General features: G+C 46.5%; 1 protein-coding gene across 1 annotated transcript in view; it reads left to right on the forward strand.

Moving 5' to 3' along the window:
* tmem168a (transmembrane protein 168a) overlaps positions 1–10,272 on the forward strand; it is a 12,832-nt gene extending 2,560 nt beyond the window's left edge. The window contains exons 3-4 of the mRNA XM_060039112.1: positions 4,585–4,921; positions 8,232–10,272. Of these exons, the coding sequence (XP_059895095.1) occupies positions 4,585–4,921; positions 8,232–8,791 (897 nt within the window). The 3' untranslated portion in view covers positions 8,792–10,272. The remainder of the gene's footprint in view (positions 1–4,584; positions 4,922–8,231) is intronic.
* Positions 10,273–23,752: the final 13,480 nt, after the last annotated feature.

The raw sequence follows: 23,752 nt of genomic DNA on the forward strand, positions 1-23,752 counted from the left end.
TTGCCAAACTCATTTGAAAGCGGCTGAATCAGGTTTTTTTTCTGTTTTTTTTTTTGTTTCCTTCTTTGTTTTGTTTACAGGCCTATAGGTGCTTTGTGTTTCTAAGGGGCTTAATGTCAGCATCTTTTCTCTTAATCTGGACAGCTATCTGACGCTAATAGCCAATAGCCGCCGCATTTGTGAATCAGCATATCATTCATTCCCGGGTTTCGCGTTTTTTGTTTACGTGTGCCAAGCGGCAGGTGCTCTGTGTTTCTCGGGGCTTAATGTCGTTATCTTTCTCCATCTCGTCGCTGCCCCTATGTTAAGGGCTGATTATGGTCCCACGTTGACACAACGTGGGACAATGTGTGCAGGATTTGTGGGACAATGTGGTAACGATTTTTTTCGAAGGTAACAATTTTTGGGAGGCGCAAGTAAGGCCCTAGCGGTGGCCGCAAGGAGGGTCCGCAAGGGCGACACTGCAGCAAGGGCTGTGATCGGTCCGCTTACTAAAACCCGAAGCAGAACAAACCAAGGTTCACAACTGCGTCGAAGCGTCTGCAGGGTCATTGCGTTGTGTGAACGTGGAACCATAATCAGGCCTGTTAGTGTCATCCGAACCTTAACCGCGGAGGTTTCTCCACTTAGAAGAAGGGCCCTCAAACGCAGCGTCGCCCAGACGCCCCGCAGCCCTCTCTGTGTTTCGGGATGCAGCCCGTGTCTCGTTAAAAGTCTCGGATCGAGAGGCCCTCCCGCCTGCGCTCTCGCTCTGTCTGTATGCAGAGGCCGTCGCACCCCCCCCCCCCCCGGCGAGGGAGGGGCGAGGACATGACGAGAATGTGCCAGTGTGGATCCTCCCGTTTGATGGCTGCGCATCAGCTTTTTCAGAATGACGAGCGAGCGAGAGTTATGTTTGAGCTGGCGGGGTGGAGGAGGGAGGGAGGGAGGGAGGGAGTGGATAAAATAATAGGGGACAGAGGGAGGGAGGGAAGAGAGATGAAGGAGACAAAGACAAGGGAGGAGGCAGGGAGGGATACCCTAGGGGAGAAAGAGCTGGAGAGAAGGGGTTACAGAAGAAGGAGTTGAAGAGGGAGATACAAAAAGCGTGGTCGGCAGAGAGGAAGAGAGAGAGAGTCTTTAATAGAGGAAGCAACAAGAAAGAGAGATCGACACAGAGAGAGAGAGCGGAGAGAATACGGCGCTGGGGAGCAGCGGTTGTAAACAGTGGCGGGTGGCTAACGGCGGAATGGGTGGGGGGGTGGGGGGGGTCATAAAAGAGCGAGAGAGGGCGACCGAGAGATGGAAGCAGAGAGAGAGAGAGACGGGACGGAGAGAGAGCTCAGCCTAATGGTGTGAGATGTGGTCTGAATCCCAAACTGCGAGTCGCGCCGCCCTCGGAGCGCGCTGCGATCAGGGGACATTAAACAGAGCTGTGGGAACGGCGGGCCCTTCGCCCGGGCCGGGGCCGGCCCATTTAATTTCTCGTTTTATCCGTCCACATATATGAGGGCGGGGTCTCCAACTGCCGCGCTGTCAGAAGGCCAAAAGCAACCCGCAGTCAGGCGATTTATACGTCTAGTAGGGGGGGGGCTCTCAAACCAGGATTGAGATGGAACAATTTTTACAGTTTCCGAAAAAGGAAAAAAAAACACGCTGACTCATGCCAGTTCCGTATTCAAGTCTTGTTCAAAAAGGTTTGACCCTGTGGACATAATGGTAAGCTCAGCCATTCGAACTTCACCGACTTACTGAAGAGAATTTTTGTGACTTAGCCTGTGCCTTTTATCGAAAGGGACTTTTTTGTGAATTCAGATACTGGTCTGAAGTTACAGGTGAGGGGTTATGGACGGTGCCCTGCTCAAGGATGCATAAAGTTGGATCGCAGTCGTGGGGGATTAAACCCAGCACCTTTTGGCTTGGCGTCAGACACCCTCTCCGCTACGATAACCTGCCCCTCAGGTTATCGTATGTTGTATGCTCTACAACTTGGAACATCCCTGGGAGCGACCCAAATGCTCCACTCGAGACATGCAGCGTTGCGATGTAGCTTGGCGAAGTGTTTTAAGGTCAGAATTACCGGAATGCCTTGCTGCTTGGTACAGCCAAGCATAAAGGGAATAAATATCAACACGGGGTGTAGCATAGTCTAGTGGAGAGAGTGTTTGACACTCATGCAAAATGTTCTGGGTTTGAAGCCCAACCCTATATCTACATAATTTAGGGTATGCAATTTATTTAAGAAGCATTTTTTGTTAATCACAGTTCCCGAAATAAGACCTTAATTTAGCGAAAGCGGGTGAACTATAATGTGATTTTCTTAATATCCAACATCGCAGCATGTAAAGAGAATGTAAAGTGATGGGCGAATTGGCCTAAAAATAAAACCCTGATATTTTTCTTCTCCAAACTAATGGACCATTTCAGATTTAAACCTTGATTTCCAAAACATATGATCCATCATTTGCAACCTCCTAATCATCCCCTTTATAATTGGGGACAATATATTTTGCGATGTAATATGTCACTGCATCTGTGATCGCCTACCACCATGGCCCTTTCTAGTCATAAGGAACGCCGGAAGTTGAAACTGCTGCTGCCAAGGCTACATGCTTTTTTGCAGGCGCTTTGTGGCCTGAGCTGGCATCTGCGTCTCCTAGTGTTACACACACCTGCGGCCTGCCATTCCACTGCATGTCTGTCGCAGGTGCCGGATTAAGTTGGTTGTGTATCCCATAAACCGGTCCGGATAAAATGTCTTATGTGATCGGCGTCATATTAATCTGTGGCACTTAATCACTGTTCCTGAAATAAGACCTTAATTTATCATAAGCGGGAGTAAATCCTATGTTTTTGCCAGTCTCCCTGAAGCACTATGTGAACTGTAATGTATGGTCTGAATTAAGCTTGTCCTATCGGATTGGAAGGCCGACTTGTCTGTCAACCTACCTACCTATGCATACTTTGCCAAGCTAGCCATGTATTTTGGGGGAGCGGCTTTGGAGAGAGGTTCTTTGGATACTTTCACACTCAAACTTACTCTGGCTGGTTTCTTCAGATGGCCTACCCTACCTTTAATGAGCCATCTAATGCATGACTTGTTTGACTTGTATAATGAGGGTTATACTATTCTGGAGTTTCAATACTCTGATCTTACCTGCAAGGATACGAACATCCAGTACGACCCTGTTGCATCGCACACGTCCGCCTCAAGGACCAGAGTGGATTTGTTCCTTCGGGGTGGTCCGTGGCTAAAACGGGAGAGGGCCATTATACACTCTGTTGGCTGGGAACATTGCAAAAGGGATTCAGCTCCTACCACAGTCACTGCACACACCTACACCTCCTCCTCAAGGGCTGGGGTGACTGTGATTACAGGGGTGCACAAGGAGTCAGCGGTGAAACCGCATCTTGGGGTTTACGGGGACTTTTACAGGAGAACAATGGGAATCGCTGAACACCCCAAAAGACGGACACTACTGTGTCTTGTATTTTTAGAATTGACACATGAAAACATAAATACGGGTTCATTCAGTATTTTTCCGAGCTTTGCCGTGCATGAGTCAGTGTGTGCGTATGTGCGTCACTTTTAAATATTGAGTCGTGTGTGTGTGTGTGTGTGTGTGTGCTGGGTGAAAGATTAGTGTGAATAATTATTTTACGGAGGGGCGTGTGTGCGCTTTGCTGGAAGGCAATGGCAGAGGACTAACTGTTCTCCTGGGAACACATTTGTGCAAGCGCACATAGAAACGGTCCCATCGCCCTTCTGCCTCGCGTTCCTTTCCAGCTGAATACATTTTTTTGTCTCCCTTTTGTCCCGACTCCTCTTCTGCTCCACTCAAATGTTCACTTTGTTACTCCAACCTTCCTCCCTCTCTGTGTGAGCGTCCCATCGCCAAGGCTGACAATGAATTGAGGCTCAAGTGCAGTGAAATGCCTTCCAACTTGGGACTTTTTTTTATTTAGCGTTTATCCATCGTGTTCGACAACAACATTCGCTTTTTAATTGCTCTGGCCTTCCTTTACGGTTTCTAGATTCAATGAAACCAAGGGTTGCCTTTTTTGTTGAGAATTCTATTTTCTTTACTTTTTCTTTCCTTTGTCATGGAATTCGTCTCTGACAGTTGCACACTGACTAATCCCTACCTGTTTGTTAATGACCTTTCTGAGTTCCCTATTGACCGCTTTGGAATATACTTTATATTGATAAAATATTAAGCAGTCAATCTCGCTGTATATTTCCCTATTTACAATGACTCATAATTCCCCATCTGTCCGTGCTTATCGTTCCTGGCCTCTCTCTTTGCTTCCTCTTCTCTCCTCACCTGTGCCTCTTCAGAAACTATCAAATACACAAAATCTGATTTCCTGTTCCTTATCCATTGTCGATTCCCCCTCCCTAGCCGATTGGTTTGAAGGTGACATATTATACCACCAGGCGTGAGTGTTTGAAAATCTGCGCGTCCACTAAAATGTTTGCTGGATCGACTAGTCTACCAACCTACCCTGTGGACTGCAGCAAACGTTGCTCATCTATCCGTCATCACTCGCCCACGTGTGATGTCAGAAGGGGCAGATTTTCAAAACGGCTTGTAACGGCGAATCACACTCACACCCGGTGGAATAACACGTAAACCTTTTAACACACGTCGTGTCCGCTCCAGCGCCGACGGGCAGCCCAGCCTGCTGTCCCCCGAGCGGGCCCAGGAGTCGAACCTGCGCTCCACGGGGATCCTGACCAGCGTGCAGCGGCTCTTCTCCCACCACATGGTGGAGACGTTCGGCTGCGACTACTCCACCGGCGGCGTCACCCTGGAGTCGGTGCAGACCAAGCTCCGGGGCTTCCTGGACCTGCGCACGGCCGACGGGCCGCGCCACGACACCTACCTGGTGTTCTACAGCGGACACACCCAGAAGGGCACTGGCGCCTGGCTGCTCGCCGGTAAGTCTTGGCCAAAACGGCAACGTAAGATTCCGATGGTATCGGTTAATGAAACGAATCTTTCGGATGTTTGGTTTTGTCGAAAAGTCGCTTTGCCGATGTTTGACGTTTTTTCTTTGTTATTTTGATAGGGTCTGTGTTAGTGCTAATGCTTAATCCGATTACCCACGAAATTAGATTCCGATCGGGTTTCGGATAATGAAACAAATTGACGGTTTATCACTTTGTCGAAAAGTCGGTTTCTAGATTTTCTTTATGTTTTGGACTGTACTTTTGTTCGGTGGATCTTTTTTTTGTATTGAGTTTGATGCCAATGTATATTCCGGTAACAGTGTCCGATGGTGTAGAAACCATTTTGTCAGTTGATTGGTTGGAATGCATTTAATCTGTTCGTTACATTTTCAAATCAATTAATCGTCAGCGGTAAATATACTTAATCTCTGCTTGCATTAACTTCAGAAATGTTCATAATTAGTTTTTGGTAAAACTTTTTATTTTACTTGATAAAATTTCACTTGGCTTCTCATCAAGACGAAGAAAGAAAGCAAAATTAAGCCTTACTGGTTTTCATTTATTACATTTCATGGTAAATGAATGATTAATCAACAAAACAAATCAATCGATGCATTCATCAACAAAGAAGGCAATGTTGCCACAATAATTGAAGCTTAGTCCCATGAAGTGCCTCACTGGCCCAGATTTAGTTCCCTTCATCCCACCACCGTGGGCCCTTAAACGGACAAGGACAATCTCCCAGAAGCCCTATGGGGAGAAGGATGAACCACACTAGAGGAATGTGTTTTCTAGGCTGGCGAGGCCCCCCCAAATCGGTTCCAGCTGGCCAGACAAAGTATGATAGCATAACCTAATGGCTCGTTCTCACTTGTTTGTATTTACTCTTTGTCTCGGCCGCGGTCGGCCGACATACATTCCCGTTCCGAAGCGCCGCCCGATATGTGAGCAAGACTCACATTTCCTGGGGGTCATTTAAGGGTTCGTCGCCGTGGTCAGGGACGAGCCGGATACCCTGGGAACACATCAATTGTCGGGGGTGGATTGAATCGGTGGCCCTCTGCACGTTCACGGCCGATCCGTTTGGTTTCAGCGCACAACTACTTCGGGTTCCTCCTGACGTCCGGAACCCGCCGCTGTGTACTCCATGCACTCCATGCATGGAACGCTTTCGTCTCGCTTCGACCCTCTACGTATACGTCAGACGTAACCTTGACAACGTGAGCGATGTCAACAAGGGAGCGGGCAAATGTTTAGTAGGGGGATTGGTGGACAGCCGTAGAATCCGACCTGACAATGACGGTGTGTTTTTCTCAGGGTTGCTGGGCTCAGTCGATGTTCGCTATCGCTGTTTTGTCGCCCGTCCTCTTGTCATAAACTTCGACCTTGCACCGTTTTGCCTCTTTGTTCGGTACACTTGAAACATTCTTTGAAAGGAGTTATTTTTGAGAAAGTGTGTCGTTTGTGTCTAGACACTGCGGTGGAAAGTTGGCGATAAGTCTTCCGAGCATAGTACTAACCTTTCACGATGTGTGTTCAATGGGTTAGTGTATGGTTGGATCCATGAATAGGACAATGTCTTGTCTGGGGCATGGATGTGGTTCTGATGGGGTCGGTGCATTGGATGGCGATTTTATAATTAGACACTCAATTAAAATGAGAATATTTAACATTAAATCAGAAATCTTGCCATTATTTATTCATAATAATTGATTCATTTTGGTGCCGGTACGACTAGCTGGTCAGGGCCGTAGAAATAAGAGTTTGCGGCAAGCCGGGGGTTTATGGTTTGAATAAAGACACGGTTTTAATAATGAAAGTATTTGGCTGCTATTTCAGTGTTTATGCAAAGGCAAATTATACCAAAAAAGCTCTACCACTAATAAGGGGTTTGTAATTGAATAAACATGAATAGAACTTGGAGCAATCTTTTAAATGATCTGGCATTCGGTCCACGATGGCGCCCGTGTGTTCACTCTACGGGTGAATAGTGATCGTCCTGCCATGCAATTTCATCAAAACCTTGCACAACGTTCAGACACCCTTGTTTGTTCGTCCACACGGAAATCCTGCTATGATATTGTAGTTATTAAAATAAGTTTTGCTAACTTATTAAACCGCTTTAGAAATTCAAAGGGTTAGCTGTTGATTAAAAAGGTGATTCTGCAGTTATGGTCTCCGCAGGCACTGAGTCAGACGGGGAAAGATACGCACTGTGAGTTTCCTTCTTGTTTTGTTTTTAAATTACCACTTTGAATATTCGATTAGTAAACCCAACAATTATTCAAAGCTTGAAATATGTATTCGGTCCAGCCTTGAATGCGGGACAATTTTCTCTATTAGCTGCATGCAGGACAGAGGATTAAATACCACGACTGTCTGGCACCAACCGGAATGATTGGCCACCCTAAAAACACCAGCTTACGTCCAAGGCTTCTTATTAAAAAATGAACCGTGATTTTGGCAATCAATCTGCTTCATCACATAGGCAGAAAACAGTGCAAACTAGCCGGATCCACCATGCTACTGTTGCTACCACGGTGCTGTCAGAAGAACATCCACTGCTATGAAAGTGTCCAGACCTTTGCAACACTACCTCGCACGCTTAATCGACCACTTTTCCCTTCTCAACCTCAACCCCGGGGCCCTGAGTCTCTCTGACTCCCTCTCTTAGCTTCCACCTGGGTTCTGTCTCTCGCAGTATCTCCCCCCCTCCATCACCCTTTGTGATTCTGTGTTTCTCACTTTGTGACTCCCTCTATCCTTCTCTTGACCAAATCTCTCTTTTGTGTCTCTCCCATCCCTCCCTCGTCCCTCCTTCCCCTCCCTCCCTCCCATTCCTCCCTCCCTCCCCCCCTCCCATTCCTCCATCCCTCCCCCCATCCTCCTCCCTCCCTCCCTCCCCCCATCCCTTCCTCCCTTCCATCCTCCCTCCCTCCCTCCCCCATCCCTTCCTCCCTCCTTCCATCTCTCTCTACCTCCCTCCCTCCCTCCCTCCCTCCCTCCCATCCATCCTCCCTCCCCCCAATCCCTTTCTCCCTCCCCTCCATCCCTCCCTCCAACCTCCTTCCGTTCCATCCCCCTCTCCCATCCCTCCCTCCCTCCCCTCACTCCCTCCCCCATCCCTACCTCCCTCCCCTCCATCCCTCCCTCCCTCCCCTCCATCCCTCCCTCCAACCTCCCTGCGTTCCATCCCCCTCTCCCCCCCCTCCTTCCATCTCTCCCTCCCTCCCTCCCTCCCTCCTATCCCTCCCTACCATCCTCCCTCCCCCCAATCCCTTTCTCCCTCCCTCCCCAGGGGGTGAGTGCCTCCAGCTGGCCCATCTGCTGGAGCTGTGGCGGGAGAAGATCGGCGGCCACAGCTCGCGGCTCATCCTCATCCTGGACACGGAGCACTCCGCCCCCTGGGTGAAGGAGGTGCGGCGGCTCGAGGACGTCTACGTGGCCGTGCAGGGCGCCACGCTCACCCCGTCCCGCTCGACCGACGAGGAGGAGGGCGGCGGCGGCGGGCCGCGCCTCGGCGACTTCACCGCCGAGTGGGTGGAGTTCAACTGCAACCCCGACAGCGCCACCCAGTGGTCGCAGAAGGGGCGGGCGGTGGCGGCGGCCTACGGCGTGGCGCGGCGCTGGGGCGACTACGCGCTGCACCTGCCCACCGGCAGCGACGTGGCCAAGCACTGGACCACGCACTTCCCCAAGGCCACGTATCCCATGGTGCACCTGTCCAACTGGTGCTGCGGCCTCAACCTGTTCTGGCTCTGCGGCGTCTGCCTGCGCTGCTTCCGCCGCGTGAAGCTGGGCTGGTTCCCGCCCGCCGTGTTGGACACCGGGCAGGGGATCAAACTTGTGCACTCGTAGACGTTCGCCGGTGTGTTTGTGCAGTATGGGGACGATTTGTATGCTCGTGCTCCCTCCTCCCTCCTCCCTCCTCCTCGCACCATGTTGTGGTTTTAAACCAGAGGGACTAGAGAAAGTCGTGCATAGCCAGTATGCTGAGACACGGTTAACGTCGTTTCTGAAATTTTAAAGGACTAATAGCCTTCCAACTCTCCTCATGAGAGTCTCTTCATTCGCCTCATCGGAAATCACCTGCGAGTTCAACTTTGGCACAATTCCTTCCCTTTGATTTCGTAGTGTAGAGTCAGGCTACTCGAATCGTGGCAGCACAAGTCGGTGACACATTACGTCTTATATTGTTATTAGTGCCGCAGCTTCTGATGGCTTGTCGCGGGCGGCTACGCACTTTCACACAAATATGACTCAAATTGTTCTGTTTTTGATGTTCTGAGAGATTTTGTTTTACCTTGGGGAGATCCTACTGATTGTCATCCTTTGGAGGACAATGGAGTGCCTCGCAAAAGATCGAGAGGGAAAAAAAAGTGTGCAAAATGTGCCTTCTTATTTAAACTGTATTTAATTAACGGGATATTATGGGTACTGAAAAAATGTAAGTGCCTCCCCTTTTTGCGTGCAACGCGGTATTGTGTTATGACAAAATGGCTTTCCGATTTTTCAAATGAAGTTATGTTTTTTTTAATAACTGTTCATTCTCTAGAGTGCCTTGGCAACGGGCCGATCGGGGCCGAGGTGAACGTCGGTCTGTGGTCGGAACCGTGCCCGTCGTGGCTCGCTTATTGACATGACCATTTATGGGCGCTCAGCTGACGGGATCGATTCGAGCCGGCAGGCCGGGAGAGGTAGGAGGGGTGAGACAGGGGGGGTAGTAGAGGTGACAGACGGAAGGGATTAGAAGGGCTTTCTTGAGCACCCTCAAATGGGATTAGCGGGGTGGCTATGGGGTTTGATTTACTGATGTGCTGTCGTCGTAAGAACCACGGCGCGCACAAGTCACTAACCCACCCGCCCCGCCCGCCAACCACCAGTACCGCGACTGGAGTGACGGTCCTTTGCAATATTTATAGGTTTATATATTTTTTATATGCGGTGCTCTGACGCCATGATTGAACAAAGTCCTTGGATGGCAGAGCAGCAGGGATACAGCGCGTTAGGAAGGGGTCGCTTAGGCTCGACTTCCCTTTGCTTTTGTACCTACGTCGGACAGACTCTAAACTAGGGGGAAGTGTGGCTTCAGAATGGGTGGGAGAACGTCTATGTATAGTAGGCCTATACATATTTTCCTTTTGTTATAGAAGAGATTATCCAGTGCCTTTCGTGGACTATTAACAATTTAAGGGGGGGGGGGGGGGGGGGGGGTTGTACTTGTACCATGTTTTGAGACAATGTTTGCATATGCCTGTTTCTGACTTTGACTTTCCCTGTATCGCCTTCTACAAAATATTGCATTTTAATATTGAAATAAATGTTTTACACGCCGTCAACCTTCCACTGTGATCTATTGGAGGCGGGGGGAGAAGCGGTTTGAGCACAGGAAGGTGTGAGGAAGTGGCTGATGGAGGATAGTTCTTCTCATGCAGCCTGCGTTATTGTCATGGCTAGGTTTATGAATTGGCAATGGATGGTTTTACTGTATGAATACAACTTCATCACAAACTAAACCCCTTGTCAATGTACAATGCTGATTACAAAACTGTAGGGAAATGAAGGGATTCACAAGAATCGGATATCAAACTTGTTTCCAAACTAAAAACGTACTATGATTTGTAACTTTGGTATGGACTTTAATTAACCTAACTTGTATGGTGCTGTTGGTCATAATGAGCGCGCACACACACACACACACACACACACACACACACACACACACACACACACACACACACAGGAAAGGGATTTAGCGAGAGCCAGTGATGAAATAATGATCAGTATAATGACATCAGTTCAGGCGTCTCTGTGTTAGTTATACATGCATGGCCTGTGCGTGGGTCATCCGTTCACCGGCTGTAGGTTGAATGCGCTAATGTCGGAGAGCTAAGGTCGGGGGTTTGAGTGTATACAGCGGAAATTGCGGATGGGAGTATTAGATTACCTTCTGGATTCATCCTCTAAACTGGATTAAGTAATAAAAGAGTGAGCTGCCTTGTGAGGTCTAAGTCAAAATGCTGAGTCAAACCCTCTCGCTCTCCCTCTCAAAGACATGTGTGGTCCTAGCTGTCTTTCCTGCAGCTGTGTCCCTTCACTAAAATAAGTAGTGTGGACATCATTGGAAAATAGGAGGAGATAACTCACCTCCATGACATCTCAGGAGAAATACAACAACGGGCCTTATTGTCCAGATGGCACCAGCCCACACCACAATACTCACACAATACTTTACGGCTTAATCTCAATATGGCTTAATCACATCGCCAACAGTCACCTCCTCCCCCACCCTCGCTGCCAATGCTGGGGATGTGTCGATAGTTTAATTTCAGACTAAGTTAACTTCCGTACACTTCCACTCGAATAACTCTGCGATAGTCCTCTGCTGGCGGTAACGGCCGGGCTGGGCTTGATGAATGATAATCGCCTTTCAGTTCACGTCCTAACGACGAGCACACGCGGTTAGGTACGTTTAGCATTCCAAAGCGATCATCCGTGGTCGTCTCTTGTCTCTCCTGCTGTTTGTTCCGCGGCCGTCGCTTGTTTTCACACTCGGGTGGCTCCCACCAGATGTCCATTAGACCGTCAGTGTACCGTTGCCAGACAAGTAAACGTCTCTCTCTCTCTCTCTCTCTCTCTCTCTCTCTCTCTCTCTCTCTCTCTCTCTCTCTCTCTCTCTCTCTCTCTCTCTCTCTCTCTCTCTCTCTCTCTCTCTCTCTCTCTCTCTCTCTCTCTCTCTCTCTCTCTCTCTCTCTCTCTCTCTCTCTCTCTCATATATTTATATATATATATATATATATATATATCTATCGTTCTATACAGAGTCATGAAGGGACACGACACGCTGCTATTAATTCAACGCTTGCATCTGCGTCCGATTATTATTATTATTTGTTAGGCAATTCAACAGGACTTGAGACCACGGGACATTGGATGTGTGGTGCGTCGCTGTCGTCGCGCTGCGCACACATTAAAGTGATGCGATTAGTGCATTCTCTGCGATGAAATGCCCCCCTCGCATTCTTTGAGTGGAGAGCCCGCCTGGAAACACTTTGAATGGATAAAAGTTGTTGCTATTGTTGTGTCGTTGCCAGTTAATTCGATTTATTTAGCAGCAACGGTATTTGAAGGAACCCTGGTGAAAATGAAGTGCTGAAGTGTAAGTATTTTTTTCAGGAATATACTTCATGTTAAGTATAATTTAGGTAGACTTTTGGAAAAGAGAGCAAATTAAATGTAACATGAAACTTATAGAATTTATATATTTCACATACACTTGGATAATGCTTAAACAACACTTTAAACACACTTGGAATATGTTCAAGGTGAAGTAGATATGCCAAGTCTAGTGAACTAATAACACATTTGAAATGTAGTCATTTTATGTTTGCAATATACACTTACAACATTACAAGTACTTATTCAATGCATTTGAAATATTATTTAAATTAAATCTAAAAACCTTAAATGGCTTAAAATACTACTCTTGAAATATGTAGTTAGTGTGCTTTGTGTTGATTTCCATAATATGTATTAACACAATATTAGCACTTTTTAAGATAACTTGAATGTTATAAATGAAACATGACACTGAAGTGTACTAGGTATGTGCGAAGTACACAAAGTATTTTCATTTTAGCACATTATTAGTATGAGTATAGAGATAGTACTACTTTATTTAAACTTAAATGCATAATGTCCCACTTAAAATATACTGGCTTTTAGTGGTGCTTTAAGTACATTACGTATACTGTGATTAAGTATACTTAGTACATTTGATTTTCACCAGGGAATTGATATGATGGTTAAGTGCAGACCCTTTTATTTACCGAGGGAGTTCAGTGCTGTCTTTATTCTGGCTGTTTACATCCCGCCGCGGGCGGACCGGGCAGCAGCGCTCGGACTACTGCACGACGCCATCAGCTAACACGAGACTACACACCCGGACGCTGTGTTTGTTGTGGCAGGGGTTTTTAACCACTGCAACCTTCGGACTGTCCTCCCCGAGTACCACCAGCACGTGAGCTTCCCGAAGAAGGGAAAACAACATTCTAGACCACGTCTAGAAGCAACGTGAAGGGCGCCTACAAGGCTGCCCCCCGCCCGGACAGTGGGACCACATCTCCGTGTTCCTCTAACCATCTTACAGGCAGCTCCTCAAACAGGTCTCGCCAGTAAGTAAAACTGTTAAAGTATGGAACGAAGAGACTGATCTTGTGCTGCAGGACTGCTTTGACAGTACTGACTGGGTTGTGTTTAAGACTGCTGCTGTGAGAGAGGACTGTACTGTGGACCTAGAGGTCCACATGCTCCCATTCTCTTTAACATCTACGCTGCGGACTATCCCGCCACCTCTTCACTAAAGTACCTCTATGCGGACGACAGCGCAATTGCAGCCCAAGCAAAAACATACGAGGAGATCCAGAGCATCCTAGAGGCTGACATCTCTACTCTCTGCAACTACTTCCGCCTCTGGCACCTGAAAGTAAACGAGTCAAAGACTGTCTGTTCGGTCTACCACCTGTCAACCCGACTTGCCAAAAAGGAGCTAGAAGTGAGAATGGAGGCCAGGAAGTTAATATTCGACCCTGCACCTGTCTACCTGGGCATCACCCTTGATCGCAGCTTAACCTTTGGGCCTCACCTGAAGAACGCAGCTAACAAAACATCCAAGCGCGTCAACCTAATAAGGAAACTCTGCGGCCTAGACTGGGGAGCTAGTTTTACAACACTGCGCACATCAGTCCTCGCACTTGTGTATTCCACTGCTGAGTATGCCGCAGCAGCCTGGTCTCACAGTGTCCACATCAAATCAGTCGATGTTGTCCTCAATGAAGCTATGCGCATCATCTCAGGCACCATGAAACCAACTCCAACAGAGATTCTACCTGTACTATCCGGAGTCCATCCACCAAAAGTAAGGCGCAACTTCCAGATCCTCAAGCTTGCGGAGAAGGCACTCCAGCCTGGCGGAAATAACATCATCCCAGCACCGCAGAACACACCCCAAAGGATCGCGAGGCAACACTTCGCCACTAGAGCTGCGGATCTCTTAAGGTCTGGCCCTGTCTCTGAGACATGGATGGACATGAGGTGGCAAGATGAATGGAAGGACGCAAACACCAACCTGCACTCCTTCGTCGCCACCCCTTCACCAACACCACCTGGACATACACTCCCGCGGAAGGCATGGGTTCGGCTCAACCGCCTCCGAACAGGCTGGGGGAGAACCCAGACCTTCCAGAAATTGACAGGATCAAGCCCCTCAGACACCTGCCAATGTGGGGCTACCCAGACGGTCTCACACATCATCAACGAGTGCCCGACCTTTGGCGCCCCACATGGCCGTAGAGGCCTGGTACAGCTGGACGCAGAGACACTGAACTGGCTGCTGAATGTAGCAATCCCTGTGTGATAATTCTAAAGGAAATGACACGAACGACGACGACGAGAGGAATATGCTTCAGTGGTTACTGGCTACATCAGCACATGCATAGACAACGTTGTCCCCACCAAGTGCTGCAAAACATACCCTAACCAAGAACCCTGGATTAGCTGTGATGTACGGTACATGCTGCATGCCCGCTCCACTGCATTTGCCTCTGGTGACGCTGAAGGCTACAAAGAGGCCAGATATGACCTACGTAGATCCATCAGAGAAGCCAAGGGCCTGCAACACATCACGGACTACCAGCAGCGGAGCAGGGGGGTCACAACCAGCCAAAGCACACTGCCAGATGAGCTGAGTGAGTTCTACGCCTGCTTCGACAAACTCAACACCAACAGAGGGATTCTACCAACAGAGGCAGCACAGAGCTCTTCACTCACGGTGACATCAGCTGAGGTGTGCAGGGCGCTGAGGAGAACGAACCCCCGGAAAGCAGCAGGCCCTGACAACATCCCGGGCACTGAGGGGCTGTTCAGCGGAGCTGGCTGAGGTACTAACAGATATTTACAATCTGTCCCTCTCACAATATTCTGTGCCCACCTGCTTCAAGACCACCACCATTGTGTCTAAGAAAAACACCATAACCTGCCTAAATGACTACCGTCCCATCGCACTCACTTCAATTGTGATGAAGTGTTTTGAGAGGATAAAGAAAAAAGACCATCCCGGACACCCTGGACCCCCTACAGTTTGCGTACTGTCGGAACCGGTCCACTGACGACGCAGTAAACACTGCCATCCACACAGCTCTCACACATCTGGAGAACAAGGACACGTATGTTCGAATGCTGTTAATTGACTACAGTTCAGCATTCAACACGGTCCTCCCAACCAGACTGGCTGAGAAGCTCCTCATCCTCGGACTGACACCTTCCCTCTGCAGCTGGGTTCTGGACTTCCTCACAGACAGACCCCAGACAGTCAGTGTTGGTACCCGGACATCAGGCACAAGCACGGTGAGCACACGGACCCCCCAGGGCTGTGTGCTGAGTCCGCTGCTGTACACCCTCTTCACCTACGACTGTGCCTCCACCCAGCGCAACACCACCATCATCGAGTTTGCGGATGACACAACAGTCATCGGACTGATCACTGGTGGGGTGGAGACAGACTACAGGGAGGAGGTGGCTGAGCTGGTGTCCTGGTGCCACACAAATAATCTCTCCTTAAACACAGAGAAGACTAAGGAGTTGATTATCGACCCAAGGAAGAGGAGAGACCAGCACAGTCCATTACACATCGGCGAGACTCAGGTAGAGAGGGTGAAAACCTTTAAATTCCTCGGCACCTACATCAGCGAGGACCTCTCCTGGTCTCACAACACCCAGCACATTGCCAAGAAGTCTCAGCAGCGGCTGTACTTCTTAAGAAAGCTGAGGACATTTGGACTGTCATCCAAACTCCTCAGCAACTTCTACAGGTGTACAGTGGAGAGCCTCCTGAGCAACTCCATCACAGTGGGGTTTGGAAACTGCACGGTACAGGAAAGGAAGGCTCTCCCAACGTGTGATTAAAACTGCACAATACATCTGTGGAGCAGCCTTCCCATCACTTCAAGACATTTACAACACCCGGGTTACAAAGAGGGCACACAACATCACCAAGGACACTACACACCCCCAGCACACACTGTTCACACTGCTACCATCTGGCAGACGCTACAGGAGCGTGAAAGCCAGAACAACCAGACTTAAAAACAGTTTTTATCCACAGGCCATCAGGCTGCTGAATGACTCTCTCAAACACTGATGACACCCTGTGTTTGCATTACATTCAATACTGTGAACTGTATTTATTTTCAACTGTGAGCTTAATTTGCACCATGTACTTATCTACTAATAATATTCAATATCCAATGTACACATTCAAAAACTTCTATATTTCAATGTCTTTCAGGGCCTTGCACATGCTAAACAGCACCTTATATTTAAAGTTTTTTGTTTAACTGAATTCTGCTATTTGTTCAGATATTTTTAGTAGTTTAGTTTATTTATCTACTATATTTTAAAGGGGACCTATTATGCTTTTTCGACTTTTATGACCTTTAAACGTTGTTATAATGATTGAAAGTCATGTTTAACCATACTAAAGTGTCAAATAATGACATACATGCATTTCGACGTATTCCCTGCTGACAGTCTGGGGTGGCTGTGCAGAGCGCCAAACACTCGGGACAATGTTTGCGATTCACTTGTTCACATTTCCGGGAAATCATCTACGTAGTCGTAGAGGCACTCCTGCCGCGCCCCCATATGCCTGGTCAAATCTGCCCGCGCGCGCGCTTCAAGGAAGGTAACCAATCACAACGGAGTTGGGTTGGCAGGAGGGGGGCGAGGGGGCGGAGAAGGACGAAACCGAGCGTTGACAGAGAATGCTGAAAGCGCCCAGATGAGAGGAAGAGTTTCCCGAAAATCGACATCGTTTTTTGTGTATGGTTGTGTACATGACTATCAATCATTATAACAACGTTTATAGGTCATAAAAGTCGAAAAAGCATAATAGGTCCCCTTTAAGTATATTTTGTGTGAAGGGAACTTGCAAATTAAGAACTGTATTGCCCAGTGCAAACTATGTTTCCATTGTGTATATGACAATAAACGATCTTGTATCTTGTATATACTGTCAGCTGACATTTTTCCATATGTTTTTGTTGTCTGGTCTGGTTTGTTTGTCCGAGTTCCGAGTGCATAGGAATGCCATAAACAACCTCAGGTGCTAAAGTGTACAAGTTGATTCTCTGCAGCCGAATTTTATCACCCGCATGTAGGTTCCCAACCAGTTACCTAGTGTGTGTGGTTGTTGTCCTTGTGTTTTCCTGTGTTTCCCATCTCGTTCTTTGTAGGTGTAATGCTTAATATTTTTTAGGTTAGTTTGACAAAAATACTCCTAATGGTTTCATTTAAATCTACTCTTTCTTCCGTGCTTCATTTCCTGCCGTGGCGTGTCACATCCGGGGCGGGATTCACATAGCGTGCCGGATCACCACAAGCGGCGTTCTGGCATGGGTTTACAACGCCGCCCACGTTCTGGCTGGGTTGCGCAAGGCGCGCCTGACGTGGTTAATATTGCACTATACTCTGGCTGTTATGTTTCTGCTGTTTCACATGTGCATGCAGTGCTGAAATAAGCAGGTTTCATACGAATACCTCCAATCTAATGCACAAAAGTATTTTATGTGGAAAAAATAATGACTTTGGCCTACTGTTGGGGAAAATAAACATTCATGTTTATTGATATCTTGGTCATGCTTAATATTTTTTAGGTTAGTTTGACATCCTCAAGTTATAAAATCCTCCTAATGGTTTCATTTAAATCTATTCTTTCGTGTCACATCCGGGGACAGTTTCACATAGCGTGCCTGATCACCGCCGGCCGCGGTCTGGTTGGGTTTACACTGCCGGTGTGGGTGTCAGATTGACTCGGCTGCCAGATCGACTCGGGGTCCTGCGCTTACAGATGACGTGTCGACACAAGCCAACGGACAAACCCGGAAGGGTTGTTTATAAACGGGGCTCAATCATGGACATAAAAAGAAGGCTCAATCCGTTTTGGTTTTGATTTCATTGATCGCAGCCCGTTCTTTCGCACAACAAAGCCATTGGAAACGCGTCTAAAAGCACTGATGAATGCATTTGTAACCCAGTTCCTGTTAGGGACTCTTATTCTGAAGGAGGAGAACGGAAGTGTCTGCGTGTGAGTCGCTGTTTTGACTCTGTGTTGGGGGCGCTGGAAATAAAGTGGATCGCAGCGTTCAATGAATGGAGTGAACCGATTCTTCTTTTATATACAACCCAAGTATAGGCAACAATAATTTATACATTAGATTATTATTCATAGATTAGAAAACAAAAGGAGATCGTTAATACTTGGAAATAACATGTGAATGAATGAAACGCGCATGCGCATTTAAAAGACAGCGTTTACAGGAAGTGCGTCATTATTGCGCATCTAGGACCCCGAGACGATCTGGCAGCCGAGTCAATGGCTGTGTCCCAATTCATAGGACGCATCCTTCGTAGACCACGTCCTTCGAAGGATGCGGCCTTCGTAGACTGCGAAGGACACTCCGAAGGCCGAAGAAATGGGACGGTCTAGCCTACGGAGCATTTCTGGTTTACGTAACAAACCGTTACCGCCCTTTCACTTGCGTGACCACGCGCTGCTCCTGTCACCTAGCAACCCTGACAGCTGAACTGACCTGTTAGTAAACAGAAGTTAAACCGGACAGCGCGAAAAAAAGAAACCAACAAAAATTATTGATCATTATGTTTTTGTATATAGTAGTTTTATAATAATTGTTGTAAATAGTCACATGAATGTTTGTTGTAAATAGTTTTATTGTTGTATATGTTTTATAAGTTATATACAAATACATTAGTCAATACAAAAAGTTAGTAAGGGTTTTTAATAAATAGTTAATCAAAAAAGTTAGTTAAATAGTTAGTTAAATAAGTAAGTTTCAATAAATATGTAAATAATAATAAATGTGTTAAATATAACAGAACATAAGTTATTTGTCCACCAAACACTCCAAAATTTATCCATTCTTTCCCTGCTTTCCTGGGCTCTTCTCTCCTCTGCCTCCCTTTGTAGCCTCATGTCCTCTTTTATTAACTGGAACATTGACATTTTACATTTACATTTAGGGCATTTAGCAGACGCTTTTATCCAAAGCGACTTACAATAAGTACATTTGTCATAAGAAGTGCATCAATATATCGCTGTCGGTACAGAAAGGATGTTCATAGAACCAAGTGCAAGTACCACAATCGCTAGGCTAACCCATTCCCCGTGTTACAGCCATGATAGCAGCTACTGCAGTTGCTACACAGTTAAGTACTATAATACAATACAACACAGTGTACAATGGTTGCCAGAAGGGGGAGGGTGGCTATGCAGTCGAGGTGGACTCTGAACAGGTGAATCTTGAGTCTTTTTCGGAAGATAGTGAGCGACTCTGGAACATGTCTTCCTCTCTGTCCCTCTTTCTGGACCTTGGCCCTCGCTGTCTTTCCTCCTCCTGATCTTGTCCTCAACCTCCTGATCCACCACTGCTGTACTTGCTGTACTTGGCCCTGGTGTGTTCTCAGGGATGGAGGCAATTAGGACAGGGGGGTTGGTGGTATGCATATGTCACAATACCTTATCCAAGGGGACAAACCAGGGCCAAGGGGCAGCAGTGGGTTTCCCACCTACCCCCTCTCCTGACCCTGGATACTTGCAATCCTAAGGCAGAGGAAATCAATCATGGCAGTTAACAACAAGAGCAGTATCAAAACAAATTTCAGCAAAAGTTTTTCTTTGCCTGCGGGGGAGACACCTTCCCCTGCAGGCCTATTTTCTCCAGAATTGTCCTAAACAGTAAACACAGAGACATTATTAATCAGAGAAAACAAGAGACACATTTATCAATCATGTTAATAGCCCATGTTAACAATAGGCCATTTATAATATATATATTTGACCATCTTGTAAAGGTTACATTTAAATTAGCCCTCATCCTATATGAAGCCCATAATAATAAGACAACCAGTAGAAGTCAAAACACCCTTTTTCTTTGTGTGTTTTTCTAGTGCTGTCTAGTACTGATGCGAGCTGTGACTTTTTTTTGTCTTTCTTTCTTTAATAACCCAAAATAGGACATCGTAGTAAACGATTTCTGGGGATGTTGTATCGGTCCTGCTGTTTAATGAGGGCTAATTTAACTAACCTTTTTTCAAGATGGTCAAATGAAGATATATAAATGGCCTATAATAATTTTTATAAACTAACTTACGATATAAATAAACGATTGTTTCTTTACCCCCAAGCCACACTTGCTGAGTATTTCACCCCGGTGCAGCTCATCATTCTCCCCCCTCAATAGAATAAATCGAGCAGTATGCTGCTGGCCCCCTAAACCAAAACCAAATGTTAGAATTAGTTTTGCTTTACACTACCAAACCAAAGCAGCTTAAATAGCAAAATAACCAAGTTAACTGTGTAATCAATCCCAACGTCTGTAACGTTACGGTCTGAAAACCAGGGTCCACAACCTGTGTTCGCGTTGGTCCATTTATCTAACCTTACAGAATAGCAAATTATCTATATAATCGCCACAATTTCGGTAAATATAACCATTTTAAACTCTTAAATTTGAAACTATAGGGCTTAACGGGTGTTCTTAGTTAACGTTACAGCGTCACTAACTGTAACGTTACCTTACTTATATTGCCTATTACTTTAATGAAAAAAGTTTTAAGGGCCCTTGTATTTTTAACATTTGTATCGTTAAATACTCGAGTGACTAGAAACCAAATACTTACATTTAAATGCAGAACTTAAATCGCCATTCTCCGCCATCTCCATTGATTGAATGCGCAATGAATCTTGGGAGGGATACGTTGGGCCGTGAAGGATCTTGGGATACGTTGGGCCGTGAAGGATACAGCCGATGCATCCTTCAAATCCGGGAAAAGAAGGCTGCATTCGGAGGCCGCATTTGAAGGACCCTTGGAATTGGGACAGCACTTGGCGCGACGCTGTGACGCAATCGGCGTCGACGCATCCTTCGAATGCAGCCTTCGAAGGATGCGTCCTAGGAATTGGGACACAGCCAATCTGACACCCACACCGGCCGCGTTCTGGCTGGGTTGCGCAAGGCGCGCCTGACGTGGTTAATATTGCACTATACTCTGGCTGTTATGTTTCTGCTGTTTCACATGTGCATGCAGTGCGGAAATAAGCAGTTTTCATACGAATACCTCCAATCTAATGCACAAAAGTATTTTATGCGGAAAAAATAATGACTTTGGCCTACTGTTGGGGAAAATATACATTCATGTTTATTGAGATCTTGGTCATGCTTAACATTTTTTAGGTTAGTTTGACATCTTCAAGTTGTAAAATCCTCCTAATGGTTTAATTTAAATCTACTCTTTCTTCAGTGCTTCATTTCCTGCCGTGGCGTGTCACATCCGGGGCGGGTTTCACATAGAGTGCCGGATCACCACAAGCGGCGTTCTGGCATGGGTTTACAACGCCGCCCACGTTCTGGCTGGGTTGCGCAAGGCGCGCCTGACATGGTTAATATTGCACTATACTCTGGCTGTTATGTTTCTGCTGTTTCACATGCAGTGCTGAAATAAGCAGGTTTCATACGAATACCTCCAATCTAATGCACAAAAGTATTTTATGTGGAAAAAATAATGACTTTGGCCTACTGTTGGGGAAAATAAACATTCATGTTTATTGAGATCTTGGTCATGCTTAACATTTTTTAGGTTAGTTTGACATCTTCAAGTTGTAAAATCCTCCTAATGGTTTCATTTAAATCTACTCTTCAGTGCTTCATTTCCTGCCTTGGCGTGTCACATCCGGGGACAGTTTCACAGAGCGTGCCTGATCACCACAAGCGGCGTTCTGGCATGGGTTTACAACGCCGCCCACGTTCTGGCTGGGTTGCGCAAGGCGCGCCTGACATGGTTAATATTGCACTATACTCTGGCTGTTATGTTTCTGCTGTTTCACATGTGCATGCAGTGCTGAAATAAGCAGGTTTCATACGAATACCTCCAATCTAATGCACAAAAGTATGTTATGTGGAAAATATAATGACTTTGGCCTACTGTTGGGGAAAATAAACATTCATGTTTATTGAGATCTTGGTCATGCTTAACATTTTTTAGGTTAGTTTGACATCTTCAAGTTGTAAAATCCTCCTGATGGTTTCATTTAAATCTACTCTATCTTCAGTGCTTCATTTCCTGCCGTGGCGTGTCACATCCGGGGCGGGTTTCACATAGCGTGCCTGATCACCACAAGCGGCGTTCTGGCATGGGTTTACAACGCCGCCCACGTTCTGGCTGGGTTGCGCAAGGCGCGCCTGACATGGTTAATATTGCACTATACTCTGGCTGTTATGTTTCTGCTGTTTCACATGCAGTGCTGAAATAAGCAGGTTTCATACGAATACCTCCAATCTAATGCACAAAAGTATTTTATGTGGAAAAAATAATGACTTTGGCCTACTGTTGGGGAAAATAAACATTCATGTTTATTGAGATCTTGGTCATGCTTAACATTTTTTAGGTTAGTTTGACATCTTCAAGTTGTAAAATCCTCCTAATGGTTTCATTTAAATCTACTCTTCAGTGCTTCATTTCCTGCCTTGGCGTGTCACATCCGGGGACAGTTTCACATAGCGTGCCTGATCACCACAAGCGGCGTTCTGGCATGGGTTTACAACGCCGCCCACGTTCTGGCTGGGTTGCGCAAGGCGCGCCTGACATGGTTAATATTGCACTATACTCTGGCTGTTATGTTTCTGCTGTTTCACATGGGCATGCAGTGTGGAAATAAGCAGTTTTCATACGAATACCTCCCTTATAATGCACAAAAGTATTTTATGTGGAAAAAACAATGACTTTGGCCTACTGTTGGGGAAAATAAACATTCATGTTTATTGAGATCTTGGTCATGCTTAACATTTTTTAGGTTAGTTTGACATCTTCAAGTTGTAAAATCCTCCTAATGGTTTCATTTAAATCTACTCTTCAGTGCTTCATTTCCTGCCGTGGCGTGTCACATCCGGGGACAGTTTCACATAGCGTGCCTGATCACCACAAGCGGCGTTCTGGCATGGGTTTACAACGCCGCCCACGTTCTGGCTGGGTTGCGCAAGGCGCGCCTGACATGGTTAATATTGCACTATACTCTGGCTGTTATGTTTCTGCTGTTTCACATGTGCATGCAGTGCGGAAATAAGCAGTTTTCATACGAATACCTCCCATATAATGCACAAAAGTATTTTATGTGGAAAAAACAATGACTTTGGCCTACTGTTGGGGAAAATAAACATTCATGTTTATTGAGATCTTGGTCATGCTTAACATTTTTTAGGTTAGTTTGACATCTTCAAGTTGTAAAATCCTCCTAATGGTTTCATTTAAATCTTTCTTCAGTGCTTCATTTCCTGCCGTGGCGTGTCACATCCGGGGCGGGTTTCACATAGCGTGCCGGATCACCACAAGCGGCGTTCTGGCATGGGTTTACAACGCCGCCCACGTTCTGGCTGGGTTGTGCAAGGCGCGCCTGACATGGTTAATATTGCACTATACTCTGGCTGTTATGTTTCTGCTGTTTCACATGCAGTGCTGAAATAAGCAGGTTTCATACGAATACCTCCAATCTAATGCAGAAAAGTATTTTATGTGGAAAAAATAATGACTTTGGCCTACTGTTGGGGAAAATAAACATTCATGTTTATTGAGATCTTGGTCATGCTTAACATTTTTTTGGTTAGTTTGACATCTTCAAGTTGTAAAATCCTCCTAATGGTTTCATTTAAATCTACTCTTTCTTCAGTGCTTCATTTCCTGCCTTGGCGTGTC

The sequence above is a fragment of the Gadus macrocephalus genome, chromosome 19 (assembly GCF_031168955.1).
Source record: "Gadus macrocephalus chromosome 19, ASM3116895v1".
Taxonomy (NCBI): Eukaryota; Metazoa; Chordata; class Actinopteri; order Gadiformes; family Gadidae; genus Gadus; species Gadus macrocephalus.